The 26046-nt window shown below is 52.1% G+C and overlaps 2 protein-coding genes across 6 annotated transcripts in view; one reads left to right on the top strand and one right to left on the bottom strand.

The window, feature by feature from the left end:
* Positions 1–11921: 11921 nt before the first annotated feature.
* Ankrd9 (ankyrin repeat domain 9) lies at positions 11922–18224 on the top strand. 2 transcript variants are annotated; one of them, XM_029540594.1, is made up of 4 exons: positions 11922–12135; positions 12852–13036; positions 13220–13344; positions 13442–18224. In XM_029540594.1, the coding sequence occupies exon 4, from the start codon at positions 13490–13492 to the stop codon at positions 14468–14470; it is 981 nt and encodes a 326-aa protein (XP_029396454.1). In that variant the 5' UTR covers positions 11922–12135; positions 12852–13036; positions 13220–13344; positions 13442–13489; the 3' UTR covers positions 14471–18224. The 2 variants fall into 2 exon arrangements, with proteins under 2 accessions (XP_029396454.1, XP_021058140.1); XM_021202481.2 differs by lacking the exon at positions 13220–13344 and having other exon boundaries at positions 13442–14549.
* A 197-nt stretch (positions 18225–18421) lies between these two features.
* The window catches only part of Tecpr2 (tectonin beta-propeller repeat containing 2), an 82802-nt gene continuing 75177 nt past the window's right edge, over positions 18422–26046 (bottom strand). For all 4 annotated transcript variants that reach the window (XM_021202011.2, XM_029540586.1, XM_029540585.1 and 1 more), the window contains 3 exons: positions 22878–23019; positions 22303–22452; positions 18422–21833 (listed from right to left, as the gene is read on the bottom strand). In XM_021202011.2, the coding sequence (XP_021057670.1) occupies positions 21682–21833; positions 22303–22452; positions 22878–23019 (444 nt within the window). In that variant the 3' untranslated portion in view covers positions 18422–21681. The remainder of the gene's footprint in view (positions 21834–22302; positions 22453–22877; positions 23020–26046) is intronic.

Here is a 26046-nt window from a genome sequence, read left to right as displayed (position 1 = left end):
TAGATCAGGATGGCCTCGAACTCGCAGAGATATGCCTGGCACTATCTCCAAAGCGCTGGGATTGAAGACACACGCCACCACACCAGCTTATCGAATGCTGCTGCCCACAAGTCAGTTGGCATTGGGAATGGTCTCACTGACAGACCCCAACCTTTGCCTTACCAATGGCCTAGGCATCTCTTGGTCCAGTCAAACTGACAGGAGCAATGAACTCTTAGCATTTTCAGGCTGCTGGAGGTTGTGGGTTGGCCCTGGAAGGGTGCAATCAGGGTTCAGGGCATTCAGCATTAGTACCATTGGCTCCTCGTCTCTAGGAATCCATCCATGCACACACAGCTAGAGCCCTCGGTACAGGTCCAAGGGCCCGTATCGGAGGAAACTGATGATGTTACTTAGAACTTTTGCCTGACAACCCACCTCCCCTGGCCAGAGATGGAAGACCCTCGCCCACCATCTCCACCTACCTGTGTCTCGAGATGGACGTTTATGATGGGAGGAACCACAACTTTGGCAAAGTCCAGACCCAAGTGGGGTTATTCAGAACTTACATAGGTAAAGCCTTTCTTTCCGGGAGGGAGTGGAGCTTACAGTGTGCTTGTGTGATACCACACCTCGGGAGATGTGTACGCGTATCTACTCACACCAGAAAGGGAACCAGTGACAGGCCAAAGCAATGATACCACCCAAGTCCCACTTGGTGAGCCAGTGAGTTTACAGGGTCACTTACAGGAGCGTGAGGGACCCAGAGGCAGCTATATCACCAAGGCCCACCCCAACGCCGGTGACGACTCATTAGAGCTGGAAACCTGGAGCTCTCTGAAAAAGACGCAGGCAGCTCCTCAGGTCTGAGCGTCTCCTCTTTGGCAGCCCTCACTGCTGTGTGATCTAGTCAGGGAGAGGGAGGTTTCGTGAATCTGGTGTTTCAGGACGACCTGCGGCTTCTCAGTTGTTTGCTTCTTGAGCCTTTTTTTGTTTTGTTTCTTCAAGATGGTTTCCCTGTGTCGTCTTGGCTGTCCTGGGACTCACTCTGTAGACCAGGCTGGCCTCAAAATCAGAGATCTGCTCACCTCTGCCTCCTGAGAGCTAGAATCAAAAGTGTGTGCGCCACAGCCCTGCCTACTTGTTGACTCTTAAGGGGCGTCCTCCTGGATGGAATGTTTCTGTTCACTGGAAAGTGCAGACCAACAGTGTTGCCTGTGTCAGTCTCTCCTTGTAAAGTGACCTGACTATTACGACCTAGCACTCAGGTAGTCATGAGGTAAGGTCATGGAGACTGTGTTTTGTCAACAGGCCCTGCTTCTTTAAACACTTCACCATGGCAATAAGTGCTGAGTACTTGGCTCTTTCAAAGGACTTGAGTGCCATCAGGTATACACCCAGAAGTGACCCAGCTGTGTCACTGAGGAACCTTGGTCCCCTGAGGAACCTCCTTACAGACGCTGTAGCAGCCACACCAGTTTATATCCCACTAGCCGTGATTTAAGAGGCTCTCCCGCACAGATCCTTGCTGGCATCGAATACTAGTCTCCTTGCCAGTGGCCATTCTGACAGGAACTCTCAGAGCAGCTTTAATTTTCATGTTCCTGATGGGTAAAGATGTTGAATACTTTTCAAATATTTGTTGAACTGGGTTTATATTTCCTTTTTCTTGAGAATGAATATTCCATTCTCAGATATTTATTGGAATGGATTTATATTTAATCTTGAGAACTTGGTATTTAGTTTAAGTCTACAAATTGGGTGACTTTTTGGTGTTTAGTTTTTATAGTTCTTTATAGATTCATGATATTAAGCCACTGTTGGTACTATTGGATATATAGCATATAGTTGCCCAAGACATCATTCCCTGTCTGTAGGCTGAGATTGATTGATTGATTGATTTTTGTCCTGCAGATAGAATGTGAGGTTAGGGTTAGCCATGTAGGCTGACTCTTTTTTTATTTTTATTTTTTAAGATTTATTTATTTTTATTTATATGACTACACTGCAGCTGTCCTCAGACACACACTGGAAGAGGGCATCAGATCCCATGACAGATGGTTGTGAGCCACCATGTGGTTGCTGGGAATTGAACTCAGGACCTCTGGAAGAGCAGTCAGTGCACTTACCCACTGAGCCATCTCTCCAGTTCTGGAGGCTGACTCTTTAGGCTTGGTTTTCTTTTAACCATTGCTTGTTTGTTTGTAGAAATATAAAGGCTCAGAGCATCGCTGCTCTTGCAGAGGATCTGGGTTCATTTCCCTGCACCCACATGGTGACTCACACACATCTGAACTCCAGCTTCAGAAGAACTTGCCATCTTCTTCTGGCCTTTACGGGCACCGGCACACACATGGCACATGCATACACACAGGCAAATACTCATACACATAAAATAAAATAAATGTTAAAATAGGAATGAGGTCATAGCACGTCAGTTACTGGGGTAATCTCTGTGGCCTGCGCGGCCATGCCCATGGGGGCCCAGTTGGCCCTCACAATGCCCTCTGGGGCAAGAGTCTCTGATTCCATTGGACGGATGAGGAGATGTGTGCAGGTTCTAGTCTTGCCTGTCGCTGTGCTGTACCTGGATGTAATGAGCCACCTGTTGAGGACACAGGGCAAGGCCGCCATCACTCTGCGAGAGCAGAGATGATGTCACAGCCTTTCCCCTTATGACCGAAGAATGCTTCTCCAACTGGTCTAAGCAGAAGAGATAACTTACCAGTTCGTTAAATGGACAAGGCTAGGTGATCAGGCTTGACTGCATCCAGGAGTCCTACACAAGACGGAGAGGTCACAGGCTAAACAGGAAAAATCCATCTCCTTGGCACTTGGCTGACACCTGCATCCTGGTAACTATGCAACAGAGGTGAAACGTGAAATTCAGGCTCAAGTGTTTTTTGAAGATTTATTTTTAACTATGTGTCTGTGTAGGATGTGTGCACATGTGAGTGTGTGCACATGTGTGTGGTCATGTGTACATGTGAGTGTGTGGGTATGAACACATATGAGTGCAGGTGCCTGCAGAACACAGCAGAGGGTGTTACATCCCCTGAAACGAGAGTTCTCAGCATGGGTGCTGGGAACCAAATTTGGGTTCTCAGCAAAAGCATCAAGTGATCTTAACTGAGGGGCCATCTCCCTACTCTAGGACTCAATTCTTTTAGGAAACATTAACGCATCACCACGGTGAACATCACATATGTAACTTGGCGTCAGAGCCAGCATTCGCCTGGGACAGGATGCCCACCTACAAAAGGAATGGTGACCTGTGAGACTCTGGGATCAGTCCCAGCACTATAAAGAAATGTCGGCCTTTCTGGGCACTGCCAGGGCCGTCCGAGGAGCCCCTCCCCTTTAGCTTGACCAATGTTGACTCTGAGACTTCCCATTTGGCCTGTCCACAGTCCCCACCTGGCTGCGACAGGCTGGCCAAATGCTGCTCAATTTTAGCCTGGCTGCCAGGCAAAACAAGAGGCTGCCCATTGTTGGGCTCCTGGCACCGCTGCATATCTTTACTGGCTAGTGTGTGAACTGCCTGTTCATACTGGAGCACCATCCTGGGATGGTCCTCCCAGCTGGCTCACGGCAGCTTTTCGTACAGCTCTGCTACGTGTCTCAGACGATTCTCTTCTACTAAGTTACCTTCCTTGTGTTGAGCCTTGAGAGACCAGTGGGATAGACCAGGAGGAGGATGGACGAGCCAGAGCCCCTCTGATCAGAGGAATGCCAGAGTTCATCCTTAAAGACCAGACCAGGTAAGTTTTGGTTCAACCAGGTGACAGAAAGATAGGACCTGGGTGGGGTGGGGCTCACAACGGGAGGACCTACACATACTGACTCAGGCTCCTGGCCACTTTCAACCCTGGCTCTGCTCATTCTGCCATTAGGAATACCTTCTTCTTGCTCTCTGAGACTCCCCGACGCATATTACAGATATGTGGCCAGCCTTCAGACATGTGCAGTCGGTCACCTAGGCCAAGTCCCTAGCTGGCCATGTAGAACCCAGAGAGTCCGGCAGCAGCTCCTCCATGGGGCTGCCATGGCCTGAACCTCGGAGTCTACACTCTGCTCTCCTGGGCTGTCCCCCTGCCCCAGTGTCAGGCTCCGGGTCGTGCCTGGGTCAGGGAACACTTCCAGGTGGTCAGTGAATGGACTCTTCCCTCCTCGCTGAGAAGATGACCATGAAAGCTAAAACATGGTCGCATGGTAGCTCAGAGGTAAAAAGGTTTCCTAGATGCTGGAGGCCCTGGGCTGTCCTCAGCTCTGTATACACAGGCATGTCTGCCGTCATCCCAGCACTGGGGAAGTGAAGGTAGCAGGGTGACCATAAGTTCCGGGTCATCCTACTCATTACACAGTAAGAGGCCGGCCTAGGATATGTAAGTCCACGTCTCATAGCAGAGAGTGGTCCATAGCCCCCCTTCCCCAGGGTTTATGTGCACTTAGCTCTTGTTAGGGAAGGGAGAGCAGCCACTGGTGAGCCACTGGTTTCCATGGTCCTGGAACAACATGGTAAAACTCAGTGGACCAGTCACACACACACACACATACACACACACACACATACACACACACACACACACACACACACACACGGTGTGGGGGCTGGAGAGAGGGGGCTTGGCCATTAAGAGCACTTCCTGCCTATGTGCTGTTCCAGAGGACTCGGGTTTGATATCCAGCACCCACATGGTGGCTCACAAGGATCTGGAACTCCAGTCCCAGAGGATATAACACCCTCTTCTGGTTTCCTCAGACACTGCACACACACACACACACACACACACACACACACACACACACACACACACACAGAGGCAAACACCCACCTGTAAGTAAAAATCAAAGGGAAAAAAATTTAGTAGAAGTGGGTGAGGTGGGAAGGGGAAGTGGGGGTGGCTGGGACTAGAAGGGACCAAGGAAGGGCTTGGGGTGAATGTGATTGAGATGTATCACGTGCATCGATGAAGATGTCACAGCACACATACTGTGATGTGCAAAGTGTGCAAATAAAACATTAAGAAAGAAACTATCAGCGTGGATGCACACACCATCACCTGTACCTGTGCCCTCCTGGACACCCATGCCCAGCCCCCACAAGAAGAGGTGCCTGTGTCCCTGGTTGAGCCCCCTTCTCTCCAGGCAAGCACCACCTCTGCTAGTCTTCCCAAGGCGTCATTCTGAAAGGTTTCCACACCAGGACCAGCCACACTCACCCTCCAGGGACAGGAGCTTTACAGCCGCCCTTCAAAGCTGTCTGGGGACAGCTGTGAAGGGGGTTTCTCAGAAGGGAGGCCAGATATCTGTGTGCAGGGCAGAGGGGGCAATCTTTCAGTGCAGTACACTCACATGGGGGCATGATTGGGATAGTTCATGTGCCTGTGTGCACAGCCACCCACACCCGCGATCGCCCTTTGTGCCCTCTCTTTCCCTTCCTCTACTCCCTCAGAAACGTCTCCAGCCCTCTACTTGGCTGGTGCCTGAACCCTGTTCAAATAAAGTTCTTACTTCACCCAGCATTGGCGAAGGACGCTGTGACCTGTGTGGCAATGTTCCTGTCTCGGCAGCCTGGCACCACTGGTCCCCACTGAGCACACTTCCTCCTTAGGCCACCTTAGTGTGCGTCCAGGCCCCCTGCACCTGAGGGCTTTTCCCCTTTGCTTCCCCTAGAAGCACTAGGACCTGCCCCTGGACTCCCTCACTTCTCTCTGTCGCCCCCTTTCTGTGGGTATGTGTGCATGTGCTTGCCACAGCCTGAGTGGAGGTCAGAGGATATCCCAAAGGCGTCAGTTCTCTTCCTCCACCATGTCCTGGGGGCCCGGGGATTGAACTCCAGTCACCAGGCTTGGCAGCAAGGGTGTTAACTGACTGAGCCATCCATCTTCCTGGTCCTGGAGCCGGAAGTACCCATAATCCCAGCTGTCCATCAGCCCGACCTCGCCGACTTCCTGTTGCTATGGACACGGCTCTTCCAGCTCCTGTACTGGCTCCACTCCAGCTTCCAGGTGCTCAGCCTGAGACTCTGGAAGCCGTGGGTCTCTCTCCTCACGCACTGCAGAAGCTCTATGCAGTATGTGACCCCTCAGCTGTCATCCGCAGCAGCTGCAGTAGCTGTTCCTGCTCAGCCCTCTGCAGTTTAGCCTTGGCAGCCACAGGGAGCCGAGAGGGTGGGCCACATGGCTCCTCTGTTGAGAGCCCTCCCCCCTTAATTTCTGAGGCCTGAGGTCTGCTTGCCTGCTGTGGCCTTCAGTTTCTAGTCCCTTCTCCACCCCCACCTCTGTCCTCACTGAGCAACCCGCTGCCTGGGTATCCACAGACGCTTTGACCCTGGCAGTGAACAAGTTTTCCATGAGAGATGAAAGTGTGCCTTGGGTCAGGTCTCAGCAAACACATGGCAATGTCAAAGGTCAACTGAGCCGGGCGGTGGTGGCACACACCTTTAATCCCAGCACTTGGGAGGCAGAGGCAGGCGGATTTCTGAGTTCGAGGCCAGCCTGGTCTACAGAGTGAGTTCCAGGACAGCCAGGGCTATACAGAGAAACCCTGTCTCGAAAAAGCAAAAACTACAACAACAAAAAACAACAAAAAAAGGTCAACTCTGCCCAGTTAGCAAGATTTTCCACTTCATCCCCTCACCCCTCCAACCTTGGGGTCTCCTCAGCCTCTCTGGGAATCGTGGTGTCCTTCTGTCTGTCTGCCACTTATCACATCCAATTTGACCTTTTAAAGAGGAAGTTGCCCCTTCATGACTGTCTACATGGTAACCTGGGCACCCTTGAAGGACAGCAAAGACATGCCCGAGGCAGGTTGGGGTGCGGGTTATGGCTGGTCTTGGCACAATCATAGGCCTGGCTGTGGTGCTGCCAGTGTGGGCAGGGATGTTCACAGCACTAGAATCCTTCATGCCGGGCACAGCTTTTCTAGCAAGCCTGTCTCCCGGAGCAGCAGGCAAGCCTTGAGGATGGGTACTGTCGGGCATCTCTGCCTGCTCGGTGCAGGCACAGAGCAATGAGGCCAGGAACCTTGAAGGAACAGAGGTATACAGATAGCTCTGGGCTGGGAGGGGTGGGGGAGGCAGAGTGGTGAGACTTTCTCCAGAGAAAGCATTAACCCATTGCTGAGGTCAGGCGTCTCCTGATCTTCCCGCCTCTCAACACAGTCACACTGGGGACTTGGTTTCCAACACGTAAACCTCAAGGGACATGTTCAAGCCATGGCCATGACCTTGGGGACAGGGTAAGCTGCTGAGGGCAGGACTGTTTGGTGCCACGATAGAGAAAGCTACCTGCCACCAAAAAAGCCACGAGACAGGGAACAGGGTCTAGAACAGCTGGAGCTTTCAAATCTATCAGCCTTCCATCTTGTCTGTCTCCTCCCCAGGGGCTCAGGATGGCCTTGAACTCATAGCTACCTCAGGTGGTTGAATGCTGGTCATGTGTCACCACAATAGCCTACCTGCTGTTTCTCTCAGGGAGCCGGTATTATTTTGTGCGTGCGTGTGTGTGTGTGTGTGTGTGTGTGTGTGTGTGTGTGCGTGTATGCCTGACTAGCTTACAAGCAAAATAACTTCTTCCCCTCCACCTGCACCTCATGACTGCAGCACACATCCAAGCTCCTGCCTCAGCAGGTATGGCCCAGGGACTTGCTGTGGCCCACTGAGCCTCTCCCACTGCTCCCTAGCACAGATTCCCCCGAAGTTTTCAGCAACTCGTCTGGACTTTTTGGCTAAGTGCCTGTGCACACACTGCTTCTGCGCAGGTAAGAAATGGGATCAGGTGGCTCTAGAGCCCTCTGGGAACCCCAGATAGGAGAGGATGTCAGAGACTTAGCTTCAGAGACTCCAAGTGCCCTCCTGGCCTTGGATCCTGTGCCCTTTTGCCCTCATGACACAATGGCTGTAGAAAGAGCTATGCCTCACCTAAGCTGTGCAGAAGTAGAATTGAATAAGGAGCCACACAACGAGCTGCTGGAAGCCCCCCACCCCCACTGTCATGCAGGATGGTTTTGGTGGGGGGGAGGAGCCTCAAATGTCTATGGGGCAAGGCTTTATAAAAAACAGCAAGCAGGGAGTACATGTGCAAGCGTCTGATTGGAAAGCTCCTGTGGCCTTTAACACAATTGGCTGGTGCTAGGAGTCCTATCATAAACGTAACTTCTGCTCCGCTCTGCATTGGTGGTCGTTAGGCAGGGGGTGGGCCTGTAACCTGGGGTACAGGTTTGTTGGGGCAATAACCAGGAGACACTGGTCTTGGTGGGTGTAACCTGGAAAAACTGCTCTTGTTGGGGATTAGCCTAGAGACCGGAGCTGGGCTCAGGTTCTGTTGGGGGACAACTTGGAAACTGAGGCTAGGTACCAGCCTGTTAGCCTACCTTAGGTCAGGTTCTCTAAAATGAGTCTGAATTTAAAAGCTCTCAGGGAGAGGGGGAGGAGGAGGGGGAGGAGGGGGAGGAGCTGGGGGCTCCCAAAGGCCATTTGCTTGGCACACTCTCCATCATTAATAGACATCCAGAAGACAATAGCTTGAAAAAAACCAGAGAAGACTTGTTGAAAGCTGAGGCCTGGTAAAGGTAGGGCTTGGATGCCTAGCTGGCTTAGTAGGGTTTTTTGTTTATTTGCTTTTGTTTTTTTTTAAGATTTATTTATTTTATGTATATGAGTACACTATAGCTGTCTTCAGACACACCAGAAGAGGGTGTCGGATCCCATAACCATGTGGTTGCTGGGAATTGAACTCAGGACCTCTGGAAGAGCAGTCTGCTCTTAACCACTGAGCCATCTCTCCAGCCCTAGCCTGGTGTTCTTTAACCCTCTTACTCCTGAACATGACTGGCAGTTGCTTGCCATGGATCTCCTAGGAGCTGGTTTAGTTTACAAGGTAACACTGCCTTGGCATGGTGTAGGGGTGCTGGGGTCTCAACTGGTATAAACATGTTTTATAGGCTAGGTTACAAACATGCCTGCATGCCCTGGGCTGTCTGTTTCCTCTCTGGACTTGAAAGCTTTGTCTATCTCTTGGGGACTGCTTAGCTGGCCTAGGGTACTGTGACAGCTATTCCTGGTTGTCACCTTGACTACATCTGGAGTGAATTACAATCCAGAAACAAAGGGCACACTTGTGATGAGTCAGATCCTGAGGCTGGAAGACACAGGCTTCTGACCTGGATCTTGACATGGAGATCTTGAGGCATAGTGGCCATGAAAAGCTTAGGCCCAGGCAAGGCAGTCCAGGCCTTTAATCCCAGGAGACCGAGGCAGGCAGATCTCTGAATTTAAGGTCAGCCTGGGACAAAGCAAGTTCCAGATCTAGGCATGGTGGTGCAATCTTCTGCTGGAGGCCTACATAAGGAAGTTGGAAGAAGGAAGGCTCACTCTTCTTCGCCTGCCTGCACTTACTTGCCAGCACATCTGTTGGAACCTACTTCTTCAGGATTCCAGCTGATATAGAAGATCAGCTGTAACTTTAATATTTTCAAACCTTATTTTTAATGATGGCTGTTAGCCCACCACCGACCAGAGGTAGTGGAAAAGAAAGGATATGGGGGAAATGAACCTGTTAGAAAGGTTCATTTGGAGCAAAGAACCTCTGGTTCCATCTGTGTTGCCTGGAAATCAGTTCAGTTCACAGATTACCAGTGGCAGTTTGATCCACTTGAAAACACTTGAGGACACACCAGCAATTTAGTTTGGAAGAATCGGGATAGCAAACAGGAATCAGCAGCAGTGGCACTACCCAGCAGAGACAGCCAGGCCTCAGCCTCTGCTCAAGTCAGCAGGAGGGACCAGGAGGAATTCTAGGAGAAGCTAGTTCTCTGCTCTGTCTGTCTGTCTGTCTCAGGGAAGCAAAGATCAGCGAAGACTCGAGATGCACAAGTGTTGCACAGCCAGCTCTATAGGCAAGCCAAGCTCAGCCTCCATTGCTGTCCTTTTTACACTTTCTCCAGACATCACATGCTCACCATGGGCAAGACATCATTCTGCCAATCAGCCTGAGTCTGGAAGCAGCAAGAAACTACAGGACATCCCAAGGTTGTGTGTGTGTGTGTGTGTGTGTTTCTATGGAGTCCTAACAAATGCAGCTCAACTACACAATATAAGGCAGAACAGTACATGCATTTCGTTAGCTAAGAATCCTTCATCACATGTTCTTTCTTTTTAAATCACCTGTCCTTTCACGTGCTTGATTTAGCAGAACATCCTCTCTCCTGTGTCTGCTTCAGCGAAACGTTCCTTTACGAGTCTGCCTTAGTCTTTTTCCCTGTCCACTTCAGGAAAACACTCCTTCACATGTTTGCTCCAGCAAAACACCACCCAACACAATGACTTTCCAAAGACCGCTTAAGTTTCCCCTTCAACTAGCTGAAACAACCAGCCCAGTGAGGCTGAACAACTGGTAGATTCTTGGATTTCCCTTTCACAGCTGCCCATTGTCGGGTTAGTTGGACTGCAGCCTAAGTCATTGCAATAAATTCCCTTAATATAGAAAGACATTGCATGAATTCTGTGACTCTAGAGAACCCTGACTAATGCAGATACAGAATAACAAGAAGTCTCCGTGTGTGTCTGTGCGTGTGTGTATGTATGTGTGTGTGTGTGTGTGTGTGTGTGTGTATGCCTGCTTAAGTCTGCTCAAAGGAGCCAGGTGAGAGAGACTCCAGCCTAAAGTCCCTTAGCCCCTGCTGGCACAGAGGAGCCAAGAGGGTTGAAGGCTGTGTACACATTTGCTCTGATGTAGAGGAGGGGACGGTGCTTTGACAGCGCTGGCTGTCTGCTGGACAGAGGCAGGAGGAAGGGCCTGAATGGAGGCTGCAGGAACCCTTGGCCCTAACTGAGCCTCTAAGGGCATTGTGGAAAAGCAGCTGGCCACGCCTGTGAATGGAGTTTGGAACTATTTCATCAGGGGGATCCTTGCCTCTGATAAGGTGGGGTGAGAGTCCCAAGGCTCAGGCGTGGCAGCTTTCATCCGTGCATTTGGAGTGGACTTGGTGCTCCTGTACCCCTCCCTGATGGAGTCAGGACCTCAGGCTCCCTCAAGCTCTAGGGTCCTCCATGGAAAGGCTAGAGGGCGCTCCCAGTTCGGCCTGAGTGAAAAACAGCCGCAAAGTATACCTTTCTTTGGACAACCTACTGTGTGTGTGTGTGTGTGTGTGTGTGTGTTTTGAGACAGGGTTTCTCTGTAGTCCTGGCTGTCCTGGAACTCGCTTTCTAGCCCAGGTTGGCCTTCAGTTCAGAGATTCACCTGCCTCCGCCTGAGTGCTGGGATTAAAGGCATGTGCCATATCATACTGGACTTAAATAACTACCTCTTAGCAGGCATCATAGTTCTGCCCCGCCCTCCCCCTTTTCTCCTGTGTTAGTGGTGAAGTCAAAGTGAAAGAAAGCGTTTAGCCCAGAAGACGACACAATAGGCACTATAAACAGCTCTTATCCACGCACGCACGCATCCACGCCTCTCTTGTGAGGTTGGAGCCGAGGCTAGTCATGCCAGGGCGTTGGCAGGGCAGAGCAAGGTGCAGCCGTTTAAGGGCTCAGTCCTATTCTAGGCCTTCTCACACGCTGATGGGGTAACAGCTGGATGTTTCCCCAAGGTCAGGGAGGGTCAGAACAAGGGAGGCCCAGAGCAGGACTCTCGCTGCAGCCGCAAGCCAGGGAGCCTATTCTTGTGTGCAGTCCTTGGACCGCACAGACACAGCTCCAGGGGCTTGCCGCGACTCGCCCCGCCTCCATCATGTCCCGCCCTCCAAGCTCCGCCCCGTGCCCGGCTTCTCTCACCGCCCCCCCACCCCGGGGCCCTCAAGTTTCTCCGAAGTTTTCCGCGGGTCCCTCTGAGAGTCCCGCCCTCTGGCCCGTGACGCAACAATGGTGCAGCGCGGCGACCAATGGGTAGCGGCGGGGGCCGGCGGCGTGAGCCAATGGCGGCGGCGGCCCGGCCCGCGGTCCTGCCCGGCCCCGGCCGCACTGCGCCGCCCGCCGCCCGCCCCTCGGCGGCACCGGCACCGGCATCGGGAGACGGTGTCGCGGCGGCTCAGAGTGCGGCGGGCGTGTGCGGCGGCGGCTGCCTCCGCTCCCGGCGTCGTGGGACCTCTGTCTGCTCGCCCGTGCATGGACGGCGCGCGCTCCGGCTCGCCGCAGGGACAGGGTCGCGCGGCTTGGTGAGTCGCCTGTCCCGAGCGCCCCGGTGCGCAGGTGCAGCCCCCGATCCTGGCCACCGGCCCGCAGACACTCGGGCGCGCCCCGGGAGGGGTCAGGGAGGATCTGGCTGGCGGCCCAAGCTCCAGTCACAAAGCCGCGGCCGTGACTCTGCCCAGTGACGTGGGGCGGCCGAACTTTACGTAACCCGCCCGGCACCCCACGCGTGCCCACACAGTGCACCTGGGGCGCAGGGGGCCCAGGTTCGGGAAGGAACTGCAGTCATGCCAATCCCCCCCCCCCCGAGGGGCGTCTGCCGCAGCCCACTCCATAGTGACCACCTCTGTATCCCAGTTAATGGTCATGGCACTGTGGACGAGGCCCTCTGGCTGTCCCAGGTCCCTTGTAACCTAGAGCTTACCCTTGCTGGAGGCAGTAGGGCTCTTGGGCAGGGAGGCCAAGGGTGAATGGCCAGGGCTCAGGTTTGAGGCTTGGGGCCCAAGGTGGAGGTAGGGTTTTTAAACTGGGGTCTGCAGTGTCTGGAACGGGCCTCAAACAGAACGCAGGAGACCTAGGCTCTTGTCCTGGCTCAGCCTGACTTGGCGACTGACCTTGGACTAGCTTGTCCCCCGTTGAAAAGTGAGATGGCAGTACCGGCCTCATGTGGGTGGACCTGGAGTGGACTGCAGGCGGTGTACGCTCCAATCCCTCCTCTGACTTCACTTTTCTCTCCTCCCAGGAGCTCATTCCTGATGGGCAGCAAAATTGTTTGTGGATAAAAGAGCCAGAGCCACTTCCCAACTCTGGCAGCGGTCGCACTGCCAGCCCTGGGCCACCACTTTCTTGTTGATGAGGAAGCTGGGGTTTGGTGTGTTAGAGTGAATACCTGCATCTACAGAACCCAGGGCCGCCTGCAGGAACTAGGTAGGTCGAAGCGAATTATCTCCACGACCCTCCTGGAAAGAAGACTGAGTACTCTCTTGGGTTCTGGGTTCAGGGTACAAGTAGAGTTGGGGCTGGCTTTGGGGGTGAGAGGATGATTTGGGCTCAACTTGTGCTGTAGCCTGTGTCTTCTGGGATGTCCCACGGGTTCCTCTTTATTTGCAGTTGGAAGGACCTGGCTCAGGTGTGAAAGGAGCTCTTTTTGAAGGTTCCAGGGCTGCAGAGGGTTGGCAGATGGAAGGCTCCAGCAGATTCAGCCTTCTCTAGCACAAGCAAGAGAGGAAGTGCAGGTGCAGAAATTCAAGCATGGTTCTGGGCCCAGGAGAGAATAGAGCTGGGGGCAGTGACTGGCAGAGCCAATTCACTTGACCCTACTTCGTCTCACAGGTTGGTCTGGGTGGTGTGACCCATGCTTTAAGACTCCCGGAGGCCAGCATGCCGTGGGACACCAGGCCTGGACGCAGCGCCAACGGAGGGCCCGAGGGTCCGGGCGCAGCTCGCTTGCAAGTGCAGAAGCAGTGCCGGAAGTCATCCTTCGCCTTCTACCTGGCAGTGCGAGATCAGCTGCCAGTGTGGCTACTCGAGGACATACGTGCCAGCGAAGCCTACCACTGGGATGAGCGGGGACGCGCTGCGGCCTATTCGCCATCGGAGGCTCTGCTCTATGCCCTCGTGCACGACCACCAAGCCTATGCTCACTACCTGCTAGCTACCTTCCCGCGGTGTGCACTCGCCCCACCTAGCGCAGGCTTCCGCTGCTGCACCGCGCCCGGGCCGCACGTGGCGCTGGCAGTGCGCTACAACCGCGTGGGCATCCTGCGGCGCATCCTGCGAACTGTGCAGGACTTCCCAGTGGAAGAGCGCGTGCGCCTCCTGGACCGGCGTGGCTGCAGCCGCGTGGAGGGCGGTGGCACGTCGCTGCACGTGGCCTGTGAGCTCGCACGCCCTGAGTGCCTCTTTCTGCTGCTTGGCCACGGAGCTTCTCCAGGCCTTCGAGATGGCAGTGGCTTTACACCATTGGAGCTGCTGCTGCGCCAGCTGAACCAGGACACCAGCTCAGCCCCCACTGATGCTGAGGCCGCTTCTGCCACTGTCAACGCTGCCACCGCCAACACCACTTCGTCTGGGGAGGTGTGTCAGCGTCGCCTGCTGCTGCTTGATCTGCTAGCACTGTACACCCCGGGGGGCGTCGTAGGGCCAGCTCGATGTGAACTGCTAGGAGACCAGCTTCGCTGGCAGCGGTTGTTGGGTGAGGACAAGTTCCAGTGGCTAGCGGGGCTGGCGCCACCCTCCCTCTTTGTCCGTGCCATGCAGGTGTTGGTCACCACTATCTCACCTGGCCGCTTCCCGGAGGCCTTGGATGAGCTGCCTCTGCCACCGTTTCTGCAGCCCTTGGACCTCACGGGCAAGGGCTAGGACTCAGGGGACCCTGGGACACAAGTATTTTTTGAGAGCATTGTACTTGGCACTTTACATATATGGATCGCTGACTGTATAGAGGGATCTGCCTCGTCTGTCACATGTATTTGGGGTAGGGCTGCCAAGTTGCTAAAGTGTGTGAACTCGCTGCTCAGCCAAGGATAAGGGTGAGGACCTAGAGTCCTGGGTGAGGTGACAGCTGAGCCAAGCGGGATAGGAACAGGAACAGAGGGTGGGGACTCTAAAGACCAAGCAAGAGGACAGAATGTGCTGAGGCTAAGGGGACAAGCTTATGTGGCTCTGAGTGGTCCCCTCCTGTACTGTCAGCCTCATAAATGGCCCATGGGTTGGACTTGATCGTGTGTCCAGCAGAGCTGAGCAGGCAGCTCTAGCAGGTGTTGAATGGGAGCCAGGCTGTGTGCCTGTTCTCATTTCACACTGAATCATTGCTTCTCCACCGGGGCCTGGAATTGGCCCTTTTGCCCTCAGTCAGGACTTGGCAGGTGCTAGCCCTGGGTTTCACCACCTGCTTCCCCACAGGCTTTGGGTCCCCTGCATCATGTCTCCTCATCAGAACCAGGCGTGCCTTCCAGGTCCCCTTGCCCAGCCCCAGGGATGGGCTTACCTACTCACAGTGGACGTTAGGTGGTGCTTATGGGGCTGTGTTATCACCCTGGGTAGGCTTCTCGCCCATCCTTGGAGAGCTGCTTTCCGCTGGGCACTTCAGAAACCGGGAGGCTTGTTAATGAATGTACCCTTATCCTTCAGGATAAAGGGACCCTGGCTGCAGAGCTGGATTGACACCCCAGGGAACTTTGAGACTGGGGGGAGGGCCCGTCCCTCTTCTGGGATTTTGCTGGGCTGTGAAATTCAACCTTTGTGGCATAGGCTTGCGGGCCATGATGTGCTGCCAGGAGCAGAGGCTAGCAGTCTGCTGAAGTGGCCAGCCTGGTCAGGGGCACCTGCTGCTCAGTGCTCCTGAGTGCAGCATGCCCAGGGATGGGAATCTCCAGGGTGCTGGGCCACAGGAGAATAGGAAGGGCCCTAGACTTTGCCACCTGTCCTGGGCCCATGTTATTGTCAAGGGATTTTTAGGCCATTTCCCAGGCCTGAAAAAGAAAGGGTACTTGCTGGTAGGGATCCTTCATTTCGGCTGGAGGCCCTGCTTTCCTTCTGCCTGAGTAGCTTCTCTGAGTCTTGGCAGTTGTGGGTGATGGGTATTATTGGTGTCTTCCTCTGCCTCAAGTTTGGCCCATTTGCAATCAGTCCCCCTGGACTTCTGGGAGGTCCCAAGTCCAGATGCCATTGGTGGTGGCATTCCTTATTTGCAGGACCTGACAATGGCTTGCTGCAGCTTTGGGGGAGCCTCAAAAGCTGGGCTCCTGTTGGGAATCTCAGCTCCCCTTCACATCTCCCTAGATCAGTGCCCTTTGGGGTCTGCTGGTGCAGAGCTAGGCGCTTCTCTGGCTGCCTCTCTCCTAACAACTTCCCCAGAGCTGCTTGGCCTGGAGGAACATCAGTGTGCTATGTCGGCCTTGTGGTCATCAGGGAGACCTTGTGGGAGGAAATGGCACCATAGAGGAAGAACCCAGCCTGAGAAAGGTATAGGGGAACATCAAGCCCAAGAGGGGCAGATTGGCTCATGGCGACCATCACATAAGTGTGATAGTTAACCATGGAAGGGGATTGTTTCACTGCTGAGTGGCCCCCAGGCCCCTGTGCAAAGGCAGAAGACTCTCCAAGGGCACAGGTTTGGGTGGGGCCTCACTACAAGGAGGTGAAAGAAGGCAGGCCCAGAGGGGTAGAGAATCCTTGCCAGATGGATTCTCAATCACTCCTTCAGAGGAAGGCCTGATTTCTGCCATAGTTGTTTATTGTACGGGCCTGCGCTTCAGGAAGCGAGAGAGCCTAGAAAGGTGGCCCAGGCCGATAAACAAGGCCTCACTTATCGTTGGGATGGCTGTTTCTGAGAGGAAGGTGGGTGGCCTCAGTGTGTGGCTTATCTGTCCCCTCGGCTCTCCAGCCCCAGGAAGGGCTGTGGTGCCACCTGACACGTTACCATCCTGACCATGAGTTTGCAGGAGTGACTAGAGCTAGAGCTTGCCAAGTCCTGTGCTGGCATGGTATCCACTATCAGCTAGTGGTAGGTGACCTTGGTGTCTCCAAAACATAGAAGCAAGTGGTGTTCTCTTGGTTAATTCTTCCCTTGCCCCCATCAAATGTATGTGTCCCCGGGAGATCTGTCCGGTACTCCAGAAGTCTGGGCCCTGAGGCCTATTAGGGAAGACAGTGAACTGAGCCACAGAGGCTATTACCGAGGGCCTCACCTGTCTTGGAAGGTCAGTCTGCACTGATGGTATAGCCTGCTGCTGCTCCCTCTTGTGTCTGCTCTCCACACGGACTCCATCTGCCTCAGCCTCCGCTTCATTTCTTCACTAGCCTCAGTGTGGACAGCAGCTCTGTACATTACCTCATATCCCATCCAGACAGGGTGGCTGGCTCCCTTGGAGTTGGGAACAGATTCTCCAAGGCTGGTTTCCAGTAAGTGCTGACTACCATACTGGTACTTGGCTGTGATCCCAGCACACAAAGGATCAAGAGATCCTTGGTCAGGGACTGGAGATCCCGTGGTCAGGGACTGGAGAGATGTCTCAGTGCTTAAGAGCACTGGCTGCTCTTCAAGACCTAGGTTCAACTCCCAGCACCCTCGTGATAGCTTACAACAGTTTATAACTCCAATTTCAGGGGATCTGATGCCCTCTTCTGACCATGTTGGCCACCAGGCATGCACACGGTACACAGACTCAGAATACTCATGAACATGAAATCTTAGTAAAAAAGTTTTAATGCTAGAGCTCAGAATATAGTTCACAGGTTTGACTGCCTAGCAGCTAAGAAGCCATGGGTTTGATCAAAGCACCAAATAAACATGGGTGTGGTGGTATATGCCCATGATTCCAGCACTCGGGAGGTAGAGGCAAGGACTTCCTTGGCTGTGTAGTCAGTTTTAAGTGGCTTGGGCTATGTGAGACTATCTCAAACATTTTTATCAAGGTTAGCCTAGGGTACATGAGTTTTAGACTACTACTGTCCCTGTCTCAAAAGAGCAAACATTCATACTGGTGTCCCCTGACACCCTCTTTGATGACTGGCTCTTACTAAAAACCTAAGATGATAAAACAAAAGGCAGAAATCTATAGCTTGACGAGTTATGATTAATGTCTATATGGGTGCGACTGTTGCCCAGTTTCGGGACAAGTGTCGATTGCCGACATTACTATCTAGATATTTAGTTTTTTCTCTTATGGAGCACAAGGCTGTCAAGATGGCTCAGGGGTAAAGGTACTTGCCACCTAAGCCTGGGGTCCCGAGTTCAATCCCTGGAACCCCTGTAAAGGGGCAGGAAAAGAAGTTCTTCTCTTACCTCCACACCTGTGCTATGGGATACACATGCACGTGTGCACGAGTAGAACACGGGTTATGTGGAGAGGCCCAGTCCTATCAGGGAGGCTCTGGCACCCTGCTCATCAGTGGGCTGCTGGCTCCCTGCATGTTCATGTCATCTTGGTGTATTCTTACAGATTTTTCTTTCTCTTCTGGCAGTGCTGGGAGATGGAGGCACACTGAGCAAGTGTTCTACACCAACCACTCCCAGCCCCAAGGTTCAGTATTTAAGATCACCGTGGTAGGGACTGGAGAAATGGTTCAGTGGTTAAGAACACTGGCTGCTCTTCCAGAGGACCCAGGTTCAATTCCCAGAACCCACATGGCAGCTCACAACTGTTTAACTCCAGTTCCAAAGGACTTAGCATTCTCACACAGACACACACACATGCAGGCAAAACACCATTGCACATAAAATAAAGATCACCATGGTGTAAGCACTTAAAATTTTATGAAAAGTTTTTTTTTCCTTAAATGCTTTTGCTGTTGATTTTGTGATACTCGACTCAAATACTGTTAATACTGCAAAATTAAGAGAATTGAGTTTCTACATATACATTTTATTTAGTTTTGAAATAAATAATACATTTACATGGCTCAACATTCAAAGGATTAAAAAAAGACAGGCTTGGAAACACTCGCTGGCCAGCCGTTTGTCCCACGTGAGACCTTGTCTCTCTGCCTCTCCTGAAGAGTACAGCACACACTGGCCCACCACGCAGCGCTCTCTATTTGTAAACTGCACTGTACTGACAGGCCGGAAGAGTTTCACACTGCCCCAAGATCGCCTGTGCGACCCCACAGCACGCTCTGCTGACATCCTTTCTGTGGCATTACAGGCCTGTGTTCAAGCTCATAAAGGCAGTGGCACCCTCTGGTTTCATTTGCTGCCATTCTGGGGACTGAGGCCGGGACTGCATGCTAGGTAAGGCCTGGATCACTGCTAGACACACAGCTCAGTTTTGTTCTTGACTAATTTTCAGAGACGGCACTTTTAGTGTTAGGCTTTTGGACTGAGGACCATCAGAGGCTTTCATGGAGGGCTGTGCCTTTGGGGCTTCCCACTGGAGGACGTTTCTGTGAGTCACCCCTTCTCCTCCTTTGTCCATCTTTGTGTTGCATTTGTTCCTACTGGTTTGGACAAGTTCAACATGGATGCTAATGTTGTGGCAATCATGACTTCTTCTCTGTTTACTCTTAAATTCAGGTTTTTTTGAGACAGGATCTTTGTGGTCCAGGCTGGTCTGGAACTTATAACAATCCTGGCTCAGCTTCCAGAGTGCTGGGATTGCAGGCACACTTAGCGTCCACATAGGTGGGGATCTTAATCTGTCTTCCATCACTAAGCCACATCCCAACCCCACACAGGATTTCTGATTTACAGGCTCTACATTTTGAATAAGTAAAATCTCCATATGGGTTTTCTGTGGCTGTCCCATCGTCTGGGTATAAAGCAAAGGCAGGCTTTCCGTGCTAAGTGGAAGCAGTGGGCACAGCAGCTGCTGGCTCCCTCCCGCTGCGATGCCCATGGAATGCTGAGATACTGACTGATGGGGCTGCCTGGGGTGGAGGCCCTGCCATGGTCTGGGTGTACCTGGCATGCTGGCCCTTGCTGGGGCAGGGTCCTGGTGCACGTTCATTGTAACTGTGAATGAGGTACCCAACCTGAGGCTCACAGACTAACCATATTCTCCTTCCCGGGCTCCAGAGAAGGGACTGAGAGACCTGAGCAGTAATGTGGGATGTCTGTGGGTACATACCGTCATGATTTTAACAATTCCCGTCTCTCCAAGAGAAACACCCCAATGGAGATTCTGAAAGAGCTATACTCTTAGACTTGTTTGTATGGAATCTGACGTCTTTAGCAGGACATGGTGGTGTACATAATCCAGAACTTTAAAAGGTGGAGGCAGGAAGATCAGCAAAGGCCATCCTTGGCTAGCTACATGGTGAACTGGAGGCCAACCTGGGCTACAAAAGACTTACTCAAAACAACAACAAAAGAGTGTCTTGAGACTGCCTTCTTTGGGGTACTGTCTCTAGGACTGCCAGGGGGTGTGTGTTGCTGTGGAATGGCGCTGCCCACTGTACCGTCATCTGCGCCAGCTGCTTCAAACCACCCAGTGGCGCTGTTGTAGTGGGGCTGGGCTACTGGGCTTCCTGCAGGCCTCCAAGCTTACTCAGCAGACTCAAAGTAAAGTAGGACTGCATGATCTCAGCACAGCTAAGACTTAAACCCAAACGACAATCGCCCAAAGCACTGAAGCTGAGACTAGTCAGTGTCCACGTCACTTGGGCTTAATTGCACTGTCGTCCCGTGGGCTTAGGGAGTGCTGCCATTGTGAGGAGCCAGGCAAGGCACACCATTCACAGAAGACATCAGCCCATTCGGGGCTGCCTCTGCCGTCACTGAACTCTTAAAAAGGAGTCTATAAAATGAAATCCAGTCAAGGCTCCCAGAGACCTGGAAGCCTTTGCATCATTACTGCTGGGGCCCTGACATGTGCTTAGTAGAAAACAGACATCAAGTAACTGCCTGGACCAGGCGGACTGAAAAAGCAGCCAGTCTGGAGCAGTGGCAGGGACCTGGTGGGTGGGGTGGGCAGCAGGCTCAAGGAAGGACACGGTGGGTAGCCTGCCTTTGAAGCTCCGATGCTCTGTCCCAACCACTGCGATGGGACATGGCAGCTGTGAGCAGAGGCACTGTGCTCTACCAGCTACTGGGGAGTCAGTGCTATACCCGCTGCAGACACTGCCTACTCTTGGGTTGAGGACATGATACGGGATGGCCACCCTGCAAAGCTATAGCCAAGACAAGGTGGGCTTAGGATGGACCTCATGAAGGAACAAAAGACCTTCACTGTTTTCAGAAGATACATTTACCTTCTAAATTTGTGAGATTTGATTTTAAGTGAGGTATCTTATTCAGGTTTGTGACATAACAAACAAAAAGGCAATTACTAGATCCATCTTTTGAGGAAGAGCCTGGCTTTAGGATGCCTACAAGCATACTAGTCAAATGTCGTTCCAAAGATGTCTCTAGATTGGCTCAGCACCCCTGTGCTGGACTACATGGACCATGTGGGCACCTGTGCTCTGTCTGCACCCATTGGCTCTTGTGTTGGCTGAGGTGGGCAGGGGGTGGGCAGCTACCCTGAGTGTGGGCAGCATGAGGCGGCTAGGGTGTGTGCATGTAACCCGGCACAGCCCCATACCCCATCCCACATGGGTGCTTTCCCACCTGGAATGTCAGGTGTGGGATGTGCACTGTGGCCTGTATCTCTAGGAGAGAAGTGTGGGACCCCTGTGATAAAGTCAATACCGTCACCAAATACATCCAGTGGCTGCAAGCTCTGATCTGCAGGCCATTTGGTCTGGGGTTCTGGTATGGACATGTGCCCAACTCTTCTGGCTTTGAGTCATCTGCCTCTGGTGGTGTCCCTCTTGGATCACACCAGGCTACGTAGCTGCTGATGAGAATTTACTGTGGTGCACTAGTGCATGCAACTGATCAGCAGCCACTGTTCCCACTTGCAGATGTCAAGATGTTTCCACTTGGCAAAATGTCAAAGGTGCTGCTCCTACAGCAACAGTTCCGAGCACATAGCTAAGGCTGTGAGATCTGTAATGAGACCAAAACAAATACAGATGAAAGCAAGTGTGGGGTGTCCTGCCTGGTGGATGAGGCATGTCCATACATGAGCCACTGGGAGATAGCAGCCTCCATCACAGAACTTCTTTCTCCACTGGCCGCCTGGGCTCCTTCAAATGACCTCCCACTCCTCCTCCAGCTCCTCAGGGTGGGAGCTGGCTGCCTGGCTGTTCTGGGGGTTGTGTGAATGGCTGAATGTCTTTGTCAGTCGCTGAAGGAGACAGCCAGAGGAGCCCACTGCCCACAGCTCATCTGATGAGGTCACTGCAAAGAAGACAGCCTGTCAGTCTTGTAAACGGCATAGTCTGAGACAGGGGGCATGGGTGGTGATCAGCCCTGGGTCCCGTCTGGACTCAATAACATTATGGCTCAGGAATGAGGAGGAGCTGGCCGTTCATCTCTCCAATCTGTGTTGTGTTCACTAATTTTTTTTTTTTTTGAGACAAGTATCTTACACTATAGCCCAGATTGGCTTGGAACTCACTATGAAACCCAAGTTAGCCTAGCTCCTGCTCCTGCAGAACCCAGGTCTGGATCCCTCCAGCCCACAGGCAGGCCTTATCCTTGGCTACGGCTGCGGGCATGTGGAGCTGGGTTGGAGCAGGCTCTTCACTTACACACACACACACACACACACACACACACATACACACATACACACACACTTACACACTGCTGCCCCACCACACACCTTCCCCTGGGAGACACCACATCTACCATGCCCAGCACCTACCTGTGAAACAGGACACACTTCCTGGAATTTTCTTCCAGTAGTCCCCAGCAGGATTTTTGTCTGTGATGCCATAGCGGCGGGCAAGGTCACCATTTGGACAGCGGGCCCACACGGTCCTGGTGCTCAGTGCCAACTGGCAGGCCTGCAATCCTGTGGGCAAACTTGGTATCAGCTCACCTCTGGGACATACATACAGAGCACCATTCCCAGTGCTGCTCTCTCCAGACACACAGTTGGCCACCAGGGCTTCTTATGGTGACACTGTACAGTGCTGGGCACCAAGGCAGAGAGTGCCCAGGAGGCTAGTGGAGCCACACATGAGTTGGGACACTGAGAAAGCAGTATTCCTGTGTACCTCCCAGTAGGCTGGCCTGGGTTATCCCAGCAAGGAATGTCCTGCGGGTCTTTACCTGGTTCCTGCTTCTGAATAGCTCAGGACCTCTCTATATGGCCACTGGGTGTGTGACGCCTATTTTACAGACAATGGGGCTGGGAGACTTCAGGTTAAATTGATTTCAGTTCTTGTATTACATGGCTGTGTGGGGAAAATAGGATAGCTGTTGGATTGCTCCTACCTGGCACATGCTCCCAATCTGTCCCCACGGGCATCTCCTCAGTGATTCCAGTTCGCACATGCACATTCCATCTGCTATCCAGGGCCCACAACATCTGGTCATTGGGGCTAGAATGGACGCTGACCAAAGTGACCCCAGCAAGCTGGAAACAGGAAGGAGCAGTCCTCAGAGAGGTCCTCAGAGAAGGACAAGAGGTTTAGGGAGCTGGAGGCACAACAGTGCCCCACAAGGTCAGCCCCATATGAAGCTGTGTGGAGCAGCAGACACGGGGGGGGGGGGGGGGCTGGGACAGGCTCCTTGGTGGTTCTGTATCTGGCCTGCTGTCTCACAGGAAAGAAAGACATTTACCAGGCCATCATCACACTGTCACACAACAAGACCGTGGGGTATCCCAGCAGATAACCAGACAATTTCAGCTGGCAATGTAGAAAGGCAGAAGAGGTCTGGATAATGTGAGAAGAGAGGGGCTGCAGCCCATAGGGCAGAAACGGCCCCATAGCCTGCTTGCATGCAGCCTGTCCCTGGCCACCTCACAGTGACTAAGCACAAGGGCAGCCTCCAGGATGGCAGCTCACCTGGGCCCTGACATCTACCTGAAGGCTTCCTCTTAGCTCTAGCAGTCCACTTGCCTGTGCCTTTATGTCAGGTGACATTTCCTGGAGTATTGAGCATGGGAGATGGAGGCAGAGAAAGCCAGCAGGAGCTGGCTCCTGGCTGGGCACCAGGCTGCCTGCTCCTTTGTACAGTGAAAAGCTGTGGAGTGTTGTCATTGTTTTATAGACAAGAACAAATCCCTCCAAAGTTGCTTGCTGTCCTAGAGCAGGCCACTCCGTAGAGTAACCAAGTCCTCATGGTTTTAGGGCAGAGTGATCTAGAGACCTTGTTGGAGGGGTGTGTCACTGTGGGGGTGGGCTCTGAGAGACCCTCTTCAGACCCCAGCAAAAACTGCACTTGTAGTTGTAGGGTAGGTACTGCAGAGAAGATGCTCAGGAATAGGTTTCCTTGACAACTCTGACATCCTGTCTTTCCTGAGCAGGTAGATAACAACAACTGGGACTGCTCTCTGTCCACTAGATAGTGAGTTTGAGGCCAGCCTGGTCTACAGAGCTACTTCTAGGACAGCCAATGCTCCACAAAGAAACCCTGTCTCAAAAAAAAAAAAAAAAAAAAAAACCAAAAACTCAACACCACCTCGAACCCAAACAACAAACAAATAAGGAACAAAGAGAAACACTAAAGCCATGCCTGAAGGCGCACAGGTCTGTAATCCCAGCAACTCAGAGGTTGGTAGGATGAGGCAGGAGATCACAAACTGTCTCAGAATGACAAAAACGTGAAATTAGTGATGGTGAACACCTTTAATCCCAGTTCTTCTAGGCAGAAAGAAGTAGGTGGATCTCTGGGTTCAAGGCCAGCCTGATCTAGAGTGTATTCCAGGACAGCTAGGGCTACACAGAGAGACCCTGTTTAAACAACAACAACAAAAACCATAAAATGAGCCCTGGAGCTATAGTTGAGTGGTCAGCACCCGCCTGCTACCAATGAGCTCCTAGCACTATCAAACCATTCCCTAGCACTACCAAAAACAACAGAGATAAGGATGGAGGCAGAGAGGGGTGAGTACAAAGCCTCCTCCACCCCAGGAGCTATGCTGTAGTTATCATCCTGAACAGAAGGATTGTTATGGAGAAACTGAGGCCTTAAGGGAGTTTCAGTATAGCAAGCACCTTCCTTAAACCATTAGGAACCTCCCAGATCTGAGGGAACTCCCTTAAGTTGCCCTAAAGGTCAGCTCCCTCAGGCATCTAGTCAACTGAACAGTCTGTATCAGCTCAGAGACAGAACTCTGCTCCCTGCCATAGACAACTTGCTTTCCTGACATTTTTCTCCTCACCCCGAGATCTTGGCAGGTTGATCCCTAGCAAACCTTTCTGTATTCCTGTGAGTTGGTACAGGAAGGAGGAAAGACTATTAAAAAGTTAGAGAGCAAACAAACAGGCAAGCTGGGGCACAAAAACCACACAGGGACCAGGAAGAGAGAAGATACTTCAAAAAGACCCTTTGGGTGCTAGGAAGATGGCTCATGGGTAAGAATGCTTGTTTGTAAGCATGAGGACCTGAGTCTGAGCCCCAGGACCCATGGAAGAAGCACGGCTGTGCACTCATAAACACGCTGTTAAGAGGGTGGAGACAGGAGATCGCTGGGACTTGCTGGCTGCTAGCTTAGCTGAACAACGATGAGCTCTAGGTACAGTGAGAGGCCCTGGAACTACTGTCTTTTGGGGTGTGTGTGTGTGTGCGTGTGCACAAGGCTGCACACATTGCACACACACACAACATACAATGAGGTGCCTGTACACACGCACACACACACAAAATTATAATACAATAAAAAACTTTGAAAATTCAATGAAACAAAGAGTTGTTTCTTTGAAAAGTTAATTAAGTACAATCCATAGACACAGCTAACTAGAAGAAAAAGAGAAGACAAATTAATAAAATTAGAGATGAAAAAAGGGATGTTGCAAAAAATACCAATGAAATCTAGAGGGTCATTAGGGAATGCTTCCAAAAATCTGTATTCAAAAACTCTACAGGAATCTTCAACATAAGGATGATTCTTAGACATATATGACCTACAAACCTTCCTCAAGAACACAAAGAAAGCAAATGCTTTGATAAGAAATGAGAGAAACAGCAATTGCCTCCCTAGACAGAAAAGCCCAGAGCAGAGACCTTCATGGTTTCTTTCAAAAGACCTTAAAAAGGGAACAAACAGCAAGCTCTCGAAGCCAGTCCACCAGGCAGAGAGTCTGAAGGCTATCAGACACATGCTACAGAGCCAGCCAGCATCAGACTCCTACCAAAACCAGACAAGGACAAAATAAAAAGGGAAACTACAGACCGATTTCCCTGATGAACACAGATATGAAAATTCTCAGTAAAATACTTGCAAAGTGAATTCAAGAACATAGAAAGACATATATCTCAATCAAGTGTGTTTTAATCTAAAGATGCAGGAGTGGGTCATCATATGCAAACCAATATATTATAGTACATAGATAAGACAGAAATCACGGGCTGGTGAGATGGCTCAGTGGGTAAGAGCACCCGACTGCTCTTCCAAAGGTCCGGAGTTCAAATCCCAGCAACCACATGGTGGCTCATA

Source organism: Mus pahari, chromosome 7 (assembly GCF_900095145.1).
Source record: "Mus pahari chromosome 7, PAHARI_EIJ_v1.1, whole genome shotgun sequence".
Lineage (NCBI taxonomy): Eukaryota > Metazoa > Chordata > Mammalia > Rodentia > Muridae > Mus > Mus pahari.
This window is presented reverse-complemented; position numbering and strand designations above follow the sequence as displayed.

What these genes read in the sequence shown, in the direction of transcription:
- Ankrd9 (XM_029540594.1), top strand. Translation starts at nt 13,490, where the DNA reads ATGCCGTGGGACACCAGGCCTGGACGCAGCGCCAACGGAGGGCCCGAG.